This window comes from Pipistrellus kuhlii, unplaced genomic scaffold, assembly GCF_014108245.1.
Source record: "Pipistrellus kuhlii isolate mPipKuh1 unplaced genomic scaffold, mPipKuh1.p scaffold_m20_p_3, whole genome shotgun sequence".
Lineage (NCBI taxonomy): Eukaryota > Metazoa > Chordata > Mammalia > Chiroptera > Vespertilionidae > Pipistrellus > Pipistrellus kuhlii.
This window is the reverse complement of record NW_023425529.1, coordinates 43,728,710-43,743,370: the sequence shown is the minus strand read 5'-3', so window position 1 is coordinate 43,743,370 and position 14,661 is coordinate 43,728,710. Positions and strand designations below refer to the sequence as shown.

Here is a 14,661-nt window from a genome sequence, read left to right as displayed (position 1 = left end):
GGCCTGCCAGGCGATCAGGGCTGATCTGCAGGGCTACTGGCCTCCCCATTCTCCGCCCCACCCCACCCCCAGCACCTGCCTGGGGCCTATGGGCTGGGGGCAGCTCCTACATTGAGCGTCTGCCCCCTGGTGGTCAGTGTATGTCATCGTGACCAGTTGTTCCCCCAACCCAGTTTGGTCATTTGCATATTAGGCTTTTATTATATAGGATATGAACAACTATTAATCTACTTTTGCTCCACTCTATATATGGTGACAGAAGGAGCCTAGATTTTGTTTGGGTAGTAAGTACTCAATGCAATATATAGATAATGTATTATAGGATTGTACACTTGAAACATATAATTATTAATCAATGTTACCCCAATAAATTTAAAATTAATGAATTTTAGTCCTGGCCAAGTAACTCAGTTGGTTAGAGCACTGACCCAATATGCCAAGGTTGTGGGTTCAATCCCTAGCCAGGGCACATATAAGAATCAACCAATGAATGTATAAATAAGTGGAACAACAAATTGGTGTTTCTCTCTCTCTCACTCACTCTCTCTCTCTTCCCCCTCTATCCCTCTAAAAAATAAAATAAAATTAATAAAAATTTAAAATATAAATTTAAAAAATGAACTACCAAGCCAAAATACATAGAAGACCTTCAAATGCAAATTACTAAATGAACAAAGCCAATCTGAAAGCCAAATATTGTATGATTTTGCCAAACTGTATGACGTTGTGAAAGACAGTACAAAGATCAGTGGTTGCCAAGGACTGGGGTGGTAGGGTAGGATGAAAAGGCAGAGTACAAAGGATTTTTAGAGCAGTGAAACTACTCAATATAAAACTATAATGATGGAATGCTCCCGTACATTTGTCAAAACTCACAGAATGTATAACACCAAGAGTGAACCCTAATGTAAACTATAGACTCTGGGTAATATTGATATATCAATGTAAGTTCATTGATTACAACAAACGTACCACTTTGGTATGGGATAGTGATAGTGGAGAAAGCTATGCATATGAGGGAGCAGGAGGGTATATGGGAACTTTCTGTACTTTTTGCTCATTTTTGCTGTGGACCTGACTAAACCTGCTCTTTTAAAAAATTACATTTAAAAAATCAGTTCCACACATATTAACATAAAGTAATTTAAAGAGTTGGGAAGTTCTAGCTTCACATCAGCTCCATATGAACCAATAATAGAATGCAAATAATAAAAACACCATTTGAGCTTTATTAATAAAGAACTACAGTATACAGACCCAAAGTCTACTTAGGGTAGGGCTGATTACTTCTTCTGTCTTCTCCCACTTAGATACAAGTTTCATGAGGATAGATCCTTTGTCTATCATATTCATCACTTTTTCACGGGCCTAAAACAGTGCTGGCAAATAAATGCTCAGCAAAGACTTGTTAAATAAATAAATTATTTTTTTTTTTTTAAAAAAAAGGTCAAAGAATGGATTTACTCCATTGCCAATAGGCAATTCAGAGCTCCAACACCGAATGGCAGTCCATTAGGCTTCAAAGATTATACTCCCTATTGGTTGTTATTTTGTGATAAAACAATTTTTAGAAATTCTAATAAATTTTGATTCTTTTGGGTTGACAAACAGATAGTTAGAATCTACAAAAGTGTAGTTGTTGATAGCTAGCAGACACCTCCATGCAGTGCGCTCTATCCACCAAGGCAGTTTCAGGTGGAAATTGTCCACTTCACAACCAGACCCTCTGTATCAGAACTGTACTGCCAGAAAGGAGGGGACTTGAGGCACAGAGCTAGAGCTGAAGGATGAAAGTCTTTAGTTACCATTTGGAGAATACTATTCCAGAGGAGAAAGGTCGTATAGGACCAGACTCTTCTTGATGGTTGAAAACACAGACAAATACTACTACTCTTTGGCCTCAATGCCTGGAACCAAAAGACATGCTTGGAAAGCATTGCTCAACTTCCATCTTAGTCCATCTTGACTATTCTCCTCTGGCAGGAGTCTCCACATCCATACCTTAGCTCTGTTTCCCAAAGGGCCAAGACATTCCATAACAGAAGGTGTAAGCACTGCCTGGCATAATACACTATACAAGCCATTGAACTCAGGCCCTTTGCTCAATTAAAAAAAAAAAAAGAAAGAAAGAAAGACTTGCAGAAGCATACTTACTAGTACAGGCTAAGGTGGTCCAGCTGGCTGTGCATGTGGATGGGATAGGTCTCTGCCAGGTGAACCAGCTTTTCTATTGCTTCATAGATGAAAATAATGCAAATTAAGGAAGCAAATGCTTCTTCGGTGAAGCGAGTAATGTAGCAGACAAGGGAACTGGCATCAGTTGCCACAAGAACAATACATAAGAAGGCGGTCCACAGTCCAATACAAGCACGCAAGGAGAGATATGAAAGAGCATAGTCTCTGAAACAAGACAAAAGTTCATCAAAAAGCATGGATGGATGGCATGAAGAGACAAAGGCTCAGAAACATGGTTACTTCATCTCATTTTATCTATACCAGTATTGCAACCCAATTTCTCCCTAATTCTGACTGTGTTTCGCTTTTAAATGCTGCCTTGGGACAGTTGTGACACAGATTTGCTTCATGGGTAGTATCTGCTATCACAAGAACATGGAAAAATGGAGAACTGTCCCACACACATTTCTGCCATTACTGCCGAATGCGATTAATATCTTATTATTAAAGTTAAGACAAAAAAGCTGGCCCAGCTGGTGTGGCTCAGTGGTTGAGCATCAACCTATGAATCTGGAGGTCATTGGTCTATTCCCAGTCAGGGTACATGCCCATGGTGTGGGCTCAATCCCTTATAGGGGCCGTGAAGGAAGCACCTCATCAATGAGTCTCTCATCATTGATGTTTCTCTCTCCCTTCCTCTCTGAAAATGTATAAAATGTATAAATATAAAAAAGAGCTATATAGCTCTTGTTCCATATGCTCCTATTTCTAATACAAAAGTCTATTTAAAAACCAGTTCTAGGAAAAATAGGGAAATTAGGGCATTGCAATCAGAATATAAAAGGACATATTAGGCCAAATTTAAAACTGACTTGAAATGGAAATGGAAGAAGTCTGAATTAGCTAGGGAAATTTTTTTTAAAGATAAAGTGATGGTGTGGCTCAGTCTCAGTCGGTTGGAGTGCTGTCCCATACACCAAAGACTGTCGGTTTGACTCCTGGTCAGGGCACATACCAAGTTGCAGGTGCGTACAGGAGGCAACCAATCTATGTTTCTCTCTTTCTCTCTCCCCTCCCCCTCTATAATCAGTAAAAACATATCCTCTGGTGAGGATTAAAAAAAAAAAAAAAGACTAGGAAATCTTCTGTTTCAGGTATGGTACTACTTGGAGGCACGACAATAAACCAAATGATCTTCATTCTTCAGGTTTTTACCGGCAAGAATGATGTTTGCCTACTTATATATCTAAGACCCTGGCATTCAAGCCTAATAGCCCAATAACACATCCATTAGAGTCTTCAGTAAACCAAGTATCTTACTTGCAGAATTTGAACAAAATCTTTTCAAACACAAGCACTGGCCCAGTGCTTCCCAGTATGGTGAGAGCCTGTCCTGCAAACAAGGAGTAGGCAATCCCAGTCATGGAGGCTCCGAACAAGGATTCAATTGCACTCTGAGAGGGGAAAAAAAAAAAAAAAAAAAAAAAATCACTGAGTCCACAGCCCATCTGCAATGAGTCATGTGGGCTTATGTACATTCCTGACTTAGTTCTCATGCACGCCCCAACGAATCATTTGCTTGTATTTCATCTTAGCAAGAGTGATGTGTACACACTGTCTAATACTCCTGTAAATGGCATCACTTTGATAATTCAGAAGCCCAAATCCATCCACACATGGTTCCTTAACTAAGTCCTGTTCTACAGTGACTCACTTTAGTATTTAACAGATTTAGAAAGCACAGTAATACCATTCACACAGTCACCTAAATCTTATTTTTATTTTATTCTTTTTTTTTATTTTTTTTTTATTTTTTTAATATATTTTGATTTTTTTTTTGCCCCTCTCCCTCCCTCCCATTCATACCCTCCCTCCCCAGAGTTTTATGTCCATTGGTTGTACTTATTAAATCTTATTTTTAAATGACATTAATATATTATTTTCCATCCCTTGGAGCAACAGGCAATTCAACTGGGCAATCAGCTACGGAAATTGATATTTAAGCAAAAGTGAGTTTATTCTAAAGCAAGAACTGTGTTGCTGCTTGGTATGACATCAGAATACACAGTAATTCAACAGAAAGACTCTGGGTCCTTAGTCCCAGCCCAGGCCATTCCTCCCCCAGTGGACGTGGCAGCCACCACCATGTGTGATGTCCTCTTTGGGACCATGAGTAGTGGTAAGAAGTTCTTACTATGCGTCCCTCAGTGGCTTCTCCAAGCAACCCCCCAAAGGTGATGACAGGTGACATGCAGGCACAGTACAGGAACAGGAAGGAGGCCAAGCACTGCAAGCTGAGTGCGTCCTGGTAGTCGCTCCAGTACCAAGGGGCCTTCCGCTTGATGTCCAGCACCAAGCCTCCAAAGAGCCTGTGGAGACAAGCAGAAAGCCTCCAGCACAGGCCCTCTTTCACAGGAGCATGTGAGCAGCACCCACTTAAAAGCTCTTCGAATGAGCTCTGCCCGGAAGTAGTACTTTGGCTTCAATTCTACCCCGAGTACAAGATTCATTTCCATTCTGAGAGGGGAGAAAGATCATCACTGAGTCCACAGCCCATCTGCAATGAGTCATGTGGGCTTACGTACATTCCTGTCTTAGTTCTCATGTGTGCCACAACGAATCGTTTGCATGTACTTCAAAAACTAATTCAAAGAATTAAAATTGTTAGTATTATTACATCTTTTCTAGATAAAAAACCTCTTTCACATGCACTTTCTACCCACCTTACACTTGAGAAATTAGCATAATAATTCATTCATGCAGTTGATAAGAAGCAGCAGATTCTGGAGCCAGGCACTGTGCCAGGTTCTGGAGATGCAGCAGTGAGCAAACACAGGACCAAAGACCTAGTGCAGGAGGCAGGCAGTGCTATGAGGGTGCCACGGAAACACGGGGCAGGAAGGGGCATTTTATTGGGGGCCCAGTGAATGGACTTGGAATTAACCCGATGAGGCGGAGGGGCTATTACGGATGAAACCTAGAGGTGAGAGCGCCTGGCAGGTTCCAGGTGCTGAATGAGATATGACTAGATAAGGTGTGAGGGGCAAATAGCCGAGGCTGGAGAAGCTAGAAAAGCTGAGCCACAAAAAGCCTTGGAAACTGTTTTAAGGAATTAGAACTTTTCCTAAAGGCATGACAAGTCACTGAAGGATTGTAAACAGGGAAGCAACATAATTAAACCTGCAACCTGGAAGGATCACTCTGGTGGGGGTGTAATGAATGGAACATGGGGCAAGACTAGAGGCAGAGGTGGATGGATTCAGGGGTTAAAGCAACAGGACTCGGTGGCAGGACCTCAGGAGCCCTCTCCACCCCTCAAGGATGAGACAGTATATCCCACACGAGGTGAGCAGTGTTCCCACACTGAGTCACTTCTAAGAGTGGAGTAACTGTGCCACGGTGAATAACAGCAAGAGCCATTCAGCATTCTACAGGACAATTTGCCCAGTTGCTTCTACAGATCAATGGCATGGACAAAAAGGAGGGAGGGCTGTGATAGAATGGAAACATAATAATCAAATCAATCCTTAATTGAATCCTAGGTCAATAAATTAATTCTAAAAAGATGTTGCTAAGACAATCACACAAAAATTGCATATGGACTGAGCAACATGCAAATTTAAAGAATTACTGTTTATTTTGTTAGATGTAATAATGGCATGACAGTTGTTTGTAAAATGCTCTTATCAAACAAAGATACATACTGAAGTAGTTACAAGTAAAATAACATGCTACTGGTTATTTGTTTTAAATAATCTAGAAAACATAAAAACAAAACAACTAAGTGGGGGGAAATAGGTGAAACAAGACTGGCACATGGGGGTTCATTATACTATCCTCTCTTCTATATTTGAAATTTTCTATAATAAAAAACTTAAAAACAGCTGAAACCAGTTTGGCTCAGTGGATAGAGCATCAGCCTGCGGACTGAAAAGTCCCAGGCTCCATTCCAGGCAAGGGCAAGTACCTTGGTTGTGGGCACATCCCCAGTAGGGGGCGTGCAAGAGGCAGCTGATTGATGACTCTCATTGATGTTTCTAACTATCTCTCTCCCTTCCTCTCTGTAAAAAATCAATTAAAATATATTTTTTTAAAAACAATTTAAAAGCAATCTACTCTCTCATAAAAGGAAATTTGACCAGCCATTTCTTCGTTCCTCCCTCCCTCCCTTCCTTCTTTCCTCTTTTTAGCAGCCTGGAAGTGTGCCACAAGGTCTGGGACCTGTAATGCCAGGAGAAAAGGCACACCAAGCACTTTCCTCTTTCTCCATTTGAAAGAGCGCGCGCTCTCTCTCTCTCTCTCTCTCTCTCTCTCTCTCTCTCTCTCTCTCTCTCTCTCTCTCTCTCTCTCTTGTTAGGCACAGTAAGTGTGCTGGCAGACACCGGAAGACACTATTCTATCACACCCACTTGCTCTTTTACTCTAGTTTGGGTGGACATAGCTGGGATTCACCCATTCTCGATTTACAGCAGTAACATCCCAGTGTGGATCTGGGCTTAGGGGAGAGAAGCAGAACCAGCCTGGTGACCTGCTTTCGGTTTAGCCTGTCTGGCAAACCTAGCTTAAGAAGGAGCTACAGGATCCAATCTAAAACACAAGAGATCCACCTCAGGGTTTGGGACCAAGACTCCAGTTTGTAATTAAGTGCTTTTTCTTGCTTTCTTCTCTGGGTAAATAGCCCCTCAAGGAACTTACAGCACCTATAATACAATTAATCTGGGGCAAGATTCTACTGTTTCTGGGTCCTTAGCCAACATAGCATCTTAGTACCACGTGACTCTCATCTCTCAATCACCAATGACCTTCCTCTGACGGGTATTTTTCTGAGAGAAGAATCTCCTTCAGCAATAATGAGCCTCACCCCACTGAGGCAACCTGAGATGCTGCCAGGATTGGTCAGCCTCTGGGCGCAGGAGGCACCTTCAGGAAGGAGTGTCTGAGTAACAGACAAAAGATTTATCTGCAATGGATTTATGGGGAGCCATAGAAAGGGAGGACATCTGTCTGCCTGGTTGTAATTAAAAGGGGAGAGAAAAGATCTAAGGCTCTTATTGATAGTATAATTAAAAACTACTGAAATGATTTCTGAACTCTATTTATGGAGTCAGCACATACCTCACTCGTGCATAAAATCAGACCATAATTGCACATGTACCACGGGTATTAATAGACATGGATGCTTTTCCCACATTTTAGACTTACTTTCCCTTTCAACACTATCCTTAATGTTCAAATTGGAGGTGGGGCAGGAGGCACACGGGAAGATGAATGTAAGCTTGATGCAAGAAAGGACAAGTAAAATAGGGGGTCGCTAGGCTCTGGAGCACTGACTCAGGGAGCCCTCCTCTGGGGGCTTTAGAGGCAGGCCAGCCAGCCATCTGTCTGGTGTGCTTTGGAAGAAATCTGTCTGAAGCATTGGGGGGATCATCGAGATAGCAGCTAATTCTTCTTTTTTCTTTTTTTTTTTTCATTAACCCTTCCTAGGAGTGGCACCCACAATTAAGTATATAAATCTTCCTTTCCAGAATATCTTCTTTGCTGTGAAGGGTCTGGCCTAGGAACACTCTAATCAGACTTTCCTTTTGTTACACTCAGGAACGCACTGCTTCACTGCCTACCCAGCCTGGGGATGCTGGGAGGTCTGAGACACTGTCTGAGCCCTGGCTTTTTGACCAGGTAACGCAAACCTCAGAGTTCTGTTCCTTTCTCTCCGTCTTAGAGTCTATATTCTCACACCTACAAACACCTCTACATCCAATGAGGATAATATCCTGTCTCCCAGTTCTGTCCCAGGTTGTGCACAACCTCAAGGAGATGCTACTAATGGTGTGCAGAATGATAAAACCCAGGCTAATGCATTTTTAGTCTATACAGTCCTAGAGGATCCAGAAAGTTCTAGGATGTCCATCTGCAGGGGAAGGTTCACATTCACCCCCTACAAAATGAGACTGGGGGAGGGGCTAGGGTTGGAAGTTGACATGGAAGTATGGGTCCCTGATATAAGCATTAGGTTGCCTGGCCTAAAGGGCTATCATGGGAGCAAAGTGTCCTGAAGCTTTTACAAAGGGCTCTGAAGAAAACTTCAGGAGCTCAGGAAGACAAAGCATCTCCCACACCAAGCATGGACACAGGGCAGAGACTGTTCCATCATACCCACTTGCTTCCTCCCTCCTACTTTTCTTCCTCCCTCCCTCCCTCCTCTTCTTTCTTTCTTCCTTTCATTCAAAAGCGCTCTCTCTCTCTCTCTCTTTCTCTCTCTCTCTCATCTGGCTAGGCACAATGAATGCATAGGTGGACACAGAGCAGACACCGGATAAAACCATCAGAGAGCTCAGATAACCCTTCCAATTTCAGCTTTGTCAATTCCAGAGGTTCCTGACATGACATTATAGAAGAACTTCCTCAAACCCCATTTGAATTTGTGAGTAGTCACTTGGGGTTAGTAGTTAAACATGTGATGGTCCTAGCTATATAGGATATTTTGGTGGAATGTTAGGCACCATTTCTGAGATTCTATAGCTATTGAAATCCAATCTAATGGGTCTCCTAAACTCTCTATGAAGTGATTGTAAGTGACCCCCCTCAAAAGGCCTGGGGCCCTAGCTTCTCCCTCTGACACCAAAGGAAACCTGAAGTCTTATCTCTGCATGATTATCTGTTTGGAGGAAACTTTGCCGTCCTCATTTCTTCTAGTACTTTCAACTCTAAATTTTGGGGTGTAGACATGCTTTATAGTCCAAAGATAAACCATAACTCTGAAATATTATCAAGTCCAAGCCCTAACACCCTTCCCCTTATAAACACCACCTCCTCTAAGACAGTCTCATTCCTGGAACCTAGTCTAAGGACAGATGCTTCCCTTGAACTGCCTCTCAACACCTGGCTTCCCCACTCATCACAAACCCCACACCACTTAAAAGAAATATTAAACTTAACCCTTAGAGGTTACTCCTCTTTTCAGTGGCCCCTTCGATCAAAGGGCTCCTCCTTTCCTCCAGTGATTCTTCCCCAGGACCTGCTTATCTTCCCCCATCCTCAATACATTCCTCCAACCAAGACACATACTCCCCGACCAGGACACTGCTACTTAAGTGTCATTATCTCCTGCTCCTCAGGCTCTTTGCATTTTCTCTCAATGAATTTCCAAGAATGGAAAAACAAATCACTCTCCACAGTTAAAAAACAAAAACAAAAACACAAAACCACGAATTTCCACTGGGGAGGGTACTGAAGATAGAAGGAGGAAAAAACTAAAGTGAAAGCAAGGGAACAGAAAATGTTAAAAGCTTCTTTCTATGAGTTTAGTCTTGTACAGAGAATCTCCACTCAGATCATTCTTAGCACAATTTACAGAGTCAGGACCACAGTCTCAACCTTCTCCCATGATCTAGGGACATCACCGGATATCACTCCAACCGCAAAATATCATTCTCTTTTACCATCTTCCTCCCCGGCAAATAAAACCTCCTAGTCTGGGCACCTGCTTCTCTCGCCTACCATAGAGAACCTCCTTTTTGGATATCACTCTTTAAAATCTTGGCCTAGCCGAAACCGATTTGGCTCAATGGATAGAGCGTCGGCTTGGGGACTGAAAGGTCCTGGGTTCGATTCCAGTCAAGGGCATGTACCTTCGTGGTGGGCACATCCCCAGTAGGGGGTGTGCAAGAGGCAGCTGATTGATGACTCTCTCTCATCGATGTTTCTAACTCTCTATCTCTCTCCCTTCCTCTCTGTACAAAATCAATAAAATATATTTAATAAATAAATAAATAAAATAAAATCTTGGCCTAGAAGAGTAGACTACCTATTCTGAGACACACATCTATTTTTCTATCCTAAGGAAGTTTCTTAAAATAATCACTCAGTACTTATTAATACTTATCCATACCTAATCCATTCATGTTTCTGAACAGGCAGCATTCTAAAAGCATTCATCCTAGACTGAGTGCCTGCTCTGTGCAGGGCACTGTGCCAGATGCTAGAAATATAATGGGGTCCCTGCCCTTACAAAGCAAACATTCTAGCAGGAAAGACAATGAATCAAGCAATAATAACGAAGTATAATAAGAGCTAGAACAATGGGTTGGTGTCAGGAAGGCAGGCAGGCAGGGACAGAGCTCAAAGCTGTGACACCACATAGCAGGAACACCAGACCTCACCTACAGCAAAAGAAGTGTAACACCTAAACTGAGATAAAGGATAAACAGCAGTTAACCAGGAGATGAGGAAGGATTCCCTCAAATCAGAGGGAACAATGTGTGGGAAGAACTGGAGGTGAAACAGAACAAGGTAGGTGTTCTGAGAAACCTGAATGAATACAATATTTGATATAGTTGTAATATTTATAGTCAATGGTTCTATTTGAAAAGTCATTCCCAGGCAATTAAAATGCCACAGAGAAGAAGGCCTGAAAGCAGAGAGTGACTCATTCCTTTACACATCTGCCCAGCAAGCAGGATCGGCTGTGAAACATCCAGAACTCACCGCCCGGTGCGCTGAAGTTCTGGCCCGCTGTGGCCCCCGTGCGGTTCTGCTTCTATGTGGCAAACGTTTCCATTTGGAACTCCAGGCATTTTTCTTTTCTCCTTTTGACAGATGACCACAAAATTAGCAATTAGCCATCTATCCTGTTCTTTCTACTAACAGGGGCAGTAGTATAATAATCCAAAAGCAGCCAAAAATTTCCCAAGTGTTTATAGTTTTCAAATGCATTTATTGATTTGGGGTAGTTTTATTGATGGGGGGGGGGAGGAGGGTGAGGGGGGGACACAAAAATGTAATTTATCCTCCTCTCCACTAGTACCTGACTTCTAACTCTGCCTTGCTCAGAAACAAAAAAATTGGAGGCTTTGGCATCAGATATAACCTAAGTTCCAGTTTCAAACCTGCCTCTGTATAATCTTACTTTACCTTAAAACCTTGAAGATAATTTTATTCCTTATTTGTAAAACTAAAGATAACAATACCCATGCGGGGGGGATGTTGTTGAAAAGACTGAGTTAGCATATGTAAAGCATCTGGCCTACTGTCCATTGAATAGTAGGAGTATCCTTCCTATCTTTAACCTATATGGAATTCTATTTGTTCTCTACATACAAGTTGCTATTTTAATTTAAAATAGTTTCATTCATGTTACACTCCCAAAAAATGTCCTCTCTCCTCTCTGCCATTCCACATCAATTCTTCAAAAGTTGGCTTAAAATTCATCCTGGGTAATTCTGACTGACCCTATCACACCTGGGCCAATCTGTATTACTGCATATTCATTTTCTCACTACTGTTCTGACATCCTAGGTGCCCCAAAACAAGCATATACCCTACATGGTCTTTGCTTTGTCCATGGCTGGGCACTCAGTAAGTGACACTGAGCCACCATCGGCTGACGTGCACACCTTACCTGGGAAGGGACGTTTTTGGGCGGCTCAATTCTGATGGAAGGGTCCCACTCCCCTGGAGGGAGCACCGTCACCTGGTCCAGGAACTCATCAATCCCCGCCAGGAGATCATCCCGATCTTTGGCCTTATATGCCACATCATGAAAAATCTACAGAGAAGAAAAAAACCTCAGGAAAGTTGAAAATGACTTTACTTAAGACAATCACCAATGGTTATGGTGAAGAATGAATACAATCTCTTGATTTTTATTTCTGTCATGGGGATCTGAAATGTAGAAAACTTTTAGCACTTAGAGAAGTGTAAGGTCAAAATGATTTTTAAAAAAGAACCTAAAGATGAGGTAAGTCAAAAGAACTAAAGATATGTCTATCTGGCCGAAACCAGTTTGGCTCAATGGATAGAGCATCGGCCTGTAAACTGAAAGGTCCCAGGTTCGATTCCAGTCAAGGACATGTACCTTGCTTGCGGGCACATCCCCGGTAGGGGGTGTACAAGAAGCAGCTGATTGATGTTTCTCTCTCATCAATGTTTCTAACTCTCTATCCCCCTCTCCTCCTCTCTGTAAAAAAAATCAATAAAATATATTTTTTTAAAAAGATAAGTCTACCTGTATAAGAAGAGATAAGACATTTGTATAATTCTTATAATTGTGTAAGACATTCCATAATTCTATAGTTGTGTAATTCTGTTATCTCCTCAAAGAATGGAATAAAGAGGAAGATGTATAAGAAAATTTTCTTGCCAAAACCGGTTTGGCTCAGTGGATAAAGCATCAGCCTCTGGACTGAAGGGTCCCGGGTTCAATTCCGGTTAAGGGCATGTACCTTGGTTGCGGGCACATCCACAGTGGGGGTTGAGCAAGAGGCAGCTGATCGATGTTTCTCTCTCATCGATGTTTCCAACTTTCTATCCCTCTCCCTTCCTCTCTGTAAAAAAATCAATAAATATATTTTTTTTTAAAAGAAAAGAAAAGAAAAGAAAAGAAAATTTTCCTGATCATAATAGTTGGAAAAACTGGATGGAATTACTAATGAAGGTTCTCTGTGAAATAAGCTTCCAGATCAAAGAGAGCTAATAAAACACAGCCTCCATCTCCTCTGCCTCCTAAGACACCTGCCTTGAAACTCCTCCTTTGCAATTTACAAGAGCAGTGAAGTCCTCACTGGGGTATGCAGTGTGGGTTCAGCCAGAAAGTCTGGCTGCCTTGGAACATTCACATTACAGTGCCGAGCACAATCCCGACTTACACAAACTGGTCTCATTTATGTGGAACTGGACTGAGGTTTCTGCATGTAAATAGTTTGGATGCATTTAATTAATAATCATCTCTAGAAAGTTAAGTCAGCCTTAATATCTTTTTCTCTTAATAGTCAACTTGGCAATAATAATTTCCCAAGAAAAATATTTCTTTGAATCCTTGGTTATTCAAAAAGGAAGAGATGACATAGGAAGAAAAATCCCCCAAGAGCTCAGTCCTCCCACAAAGAGAATTCAGAGAAGTGACCTGGATTGCTTCCAGCCAACATTGCAATTGTAATTATTTTATCCTTAATAATTAGCAGAGTGCATGGCACATAGTAAGTACTCAATAGATATTTATGAGTTGAATGAAGAAAAAACAGAAGTGGTGCGTACCTCATCTGTCATGATGGTGGCCATGGATCTGCCAATCTCATGGTACTGCTGACCTTTCCCTACTGGACCCAGTAGGATAAATAAAAATCTGCCAACACACAAAAAGGATGAAAGCATGTAAGTAAAATTAAAGAAGTGACATCTTACTCCTCTCTAAACAGCAGGACATTTATCTTGCCTATCAAGCAGAAATCATTGCGGTACCTTCAATAAAAGGAGGCAGACTAATGAGGGAGCAGTATGAGCAGCCTTGATCTAATAGCTCCACTATGGACAATGGAAGCTATTTGTATGACTCCATTAATAATGTGGTTGTAATTCTTGGGGTTTTCATGGACTTGATTCCTTGTTATAGAAAAGACACTTTTTCAAGACATGGCATTGTAATGCAAATTCAAGGTTATCTGTATCTCATTGATGGCTCTAATAAGAAAATAATGGGGAGAGGAAAGGAATAAGGAAGTGGAAATTACCAAGCCTTGGAGAGGAGTCTAAATTATCTTGTGGACATGTAATTCATGTCCTCTGAATTACTCTGTAATTCACAGGCTCTGAGTCACTGAATCACCACCTTCAGAGTGCATGAATAGCCTTTTGAACAAATGCGGACATATCTGCAAGCCAAACAAATCCTACCAGACTGTGGAAAGAGACATCAATGCCTTAGCTCACAGACATTTCCCTGGGATACGGCTCTGCCGAACTGGGAGGGCAACACAGCCCTTGCTATGTCCTTTGAATGCTCTTCAGTTCTCCATTTCCAGGCTGCACGTACTGTGCAGTCATGGCCTTAAAAGTCTTAGAATTCTGCATGGAGGTTAACCAAATATACCCTGTTGAGATCGCTGCTGAATTTTAAGCAGCATTCCCAAAATTTATTAATTATCCTAAGTTTTGGCATTAGCTTGCTTCTTCCCCCCGAGCTCACACAATCTGTAGTCCGGATATGACGCACTGAGCCGTGCTGTTTCTGTCTTTACCTTGTGGGGATGGGCACTTCTGTCAAGCCTGAGAGGAGAACAGCTGGAGAAAGCCTCACAAAGGCAACAATGGGGCGGTTCAGAGTGTCCACCTCACCAACCAGGACGTTGGAGGCCTCTGCCCCACTGGGAATTTTCTTCATGAAATGAAGGTCCACCTGAAAGTCCAAAGAGCCTCTGAGAACCTGGGAGCCGTCACCTCAAACGGCAATCACCCTCCTCATGCCTTACGGTCACATGTCATTTTATGATTTAACAAAAGTTTTCTCACCCTGTTTCATTTAATCCTTACAAGAACTCTGTAAGGTGGATAAGAGTTTTGGTTTTTATTTAAATTAAGCAACTGAGACCCAGACAGGGAAAGTGGACTGGCTCAGGACAAGAGCTTTTAAGAGATCATTTAAATCGGGTATTGTGATTTGAGTCCATTATACCATGCTTCCTCAAAGAAAATTGTTTTTGAAGCTCTAGGTCA

At 41.9% G+C, this 14,661-nt stretch overlaps 1 protein-coding gene across 6 annotated transcripts in view; it reads right to left on the bottom strand.

Annotated features, from left to right (window-relative positions):
• SLC4A8 (solute carrier family 4 member 8) overlaps positions 1–14,661 on the bottom strand; it is a 65,553-nt gene that overhangs the window by 24,584 nt on the left and 26,308 nt on the right. For 4 of the 6 annotated variants that reach the window (XM_036456811.2, XM_036456810.2, XM_045587991.1 and 1 more), the window contains 7 exons: positions 14,187–14,344; positions 13,207–13,294; positions 11,573–11,719; positions 10,660–10,760; positions 4,370–4,544; positions 3,496–3,629; positions 2,155–2,400 (listed from right to left, as the gene is read on the bottom strand). In XM_036456811.2, coding sequence (XP_036312704.1) covers positions 2,155–2,400; positions 3,496–3,629; positions 4,370–4,544; positions 10,660–10,760; positions 11,573–11,719; positions 13,207–13,294; positions 14,187–14,344 — 1,049 coding nt within the window. The remainder of the gene's footprint in view (positions 1–2,154; positions 2,401–3,495; positions 3,630–4,369; positions 4,545–10,659; positions 10,761–11,572; positions 11,720–13,206; positions 13,295–14,186; positions 14,345–14,661) is intronic. The other 2 variants (XM_045587992.1, XM_045587994.1) reach the window with 2 other exon arrangements.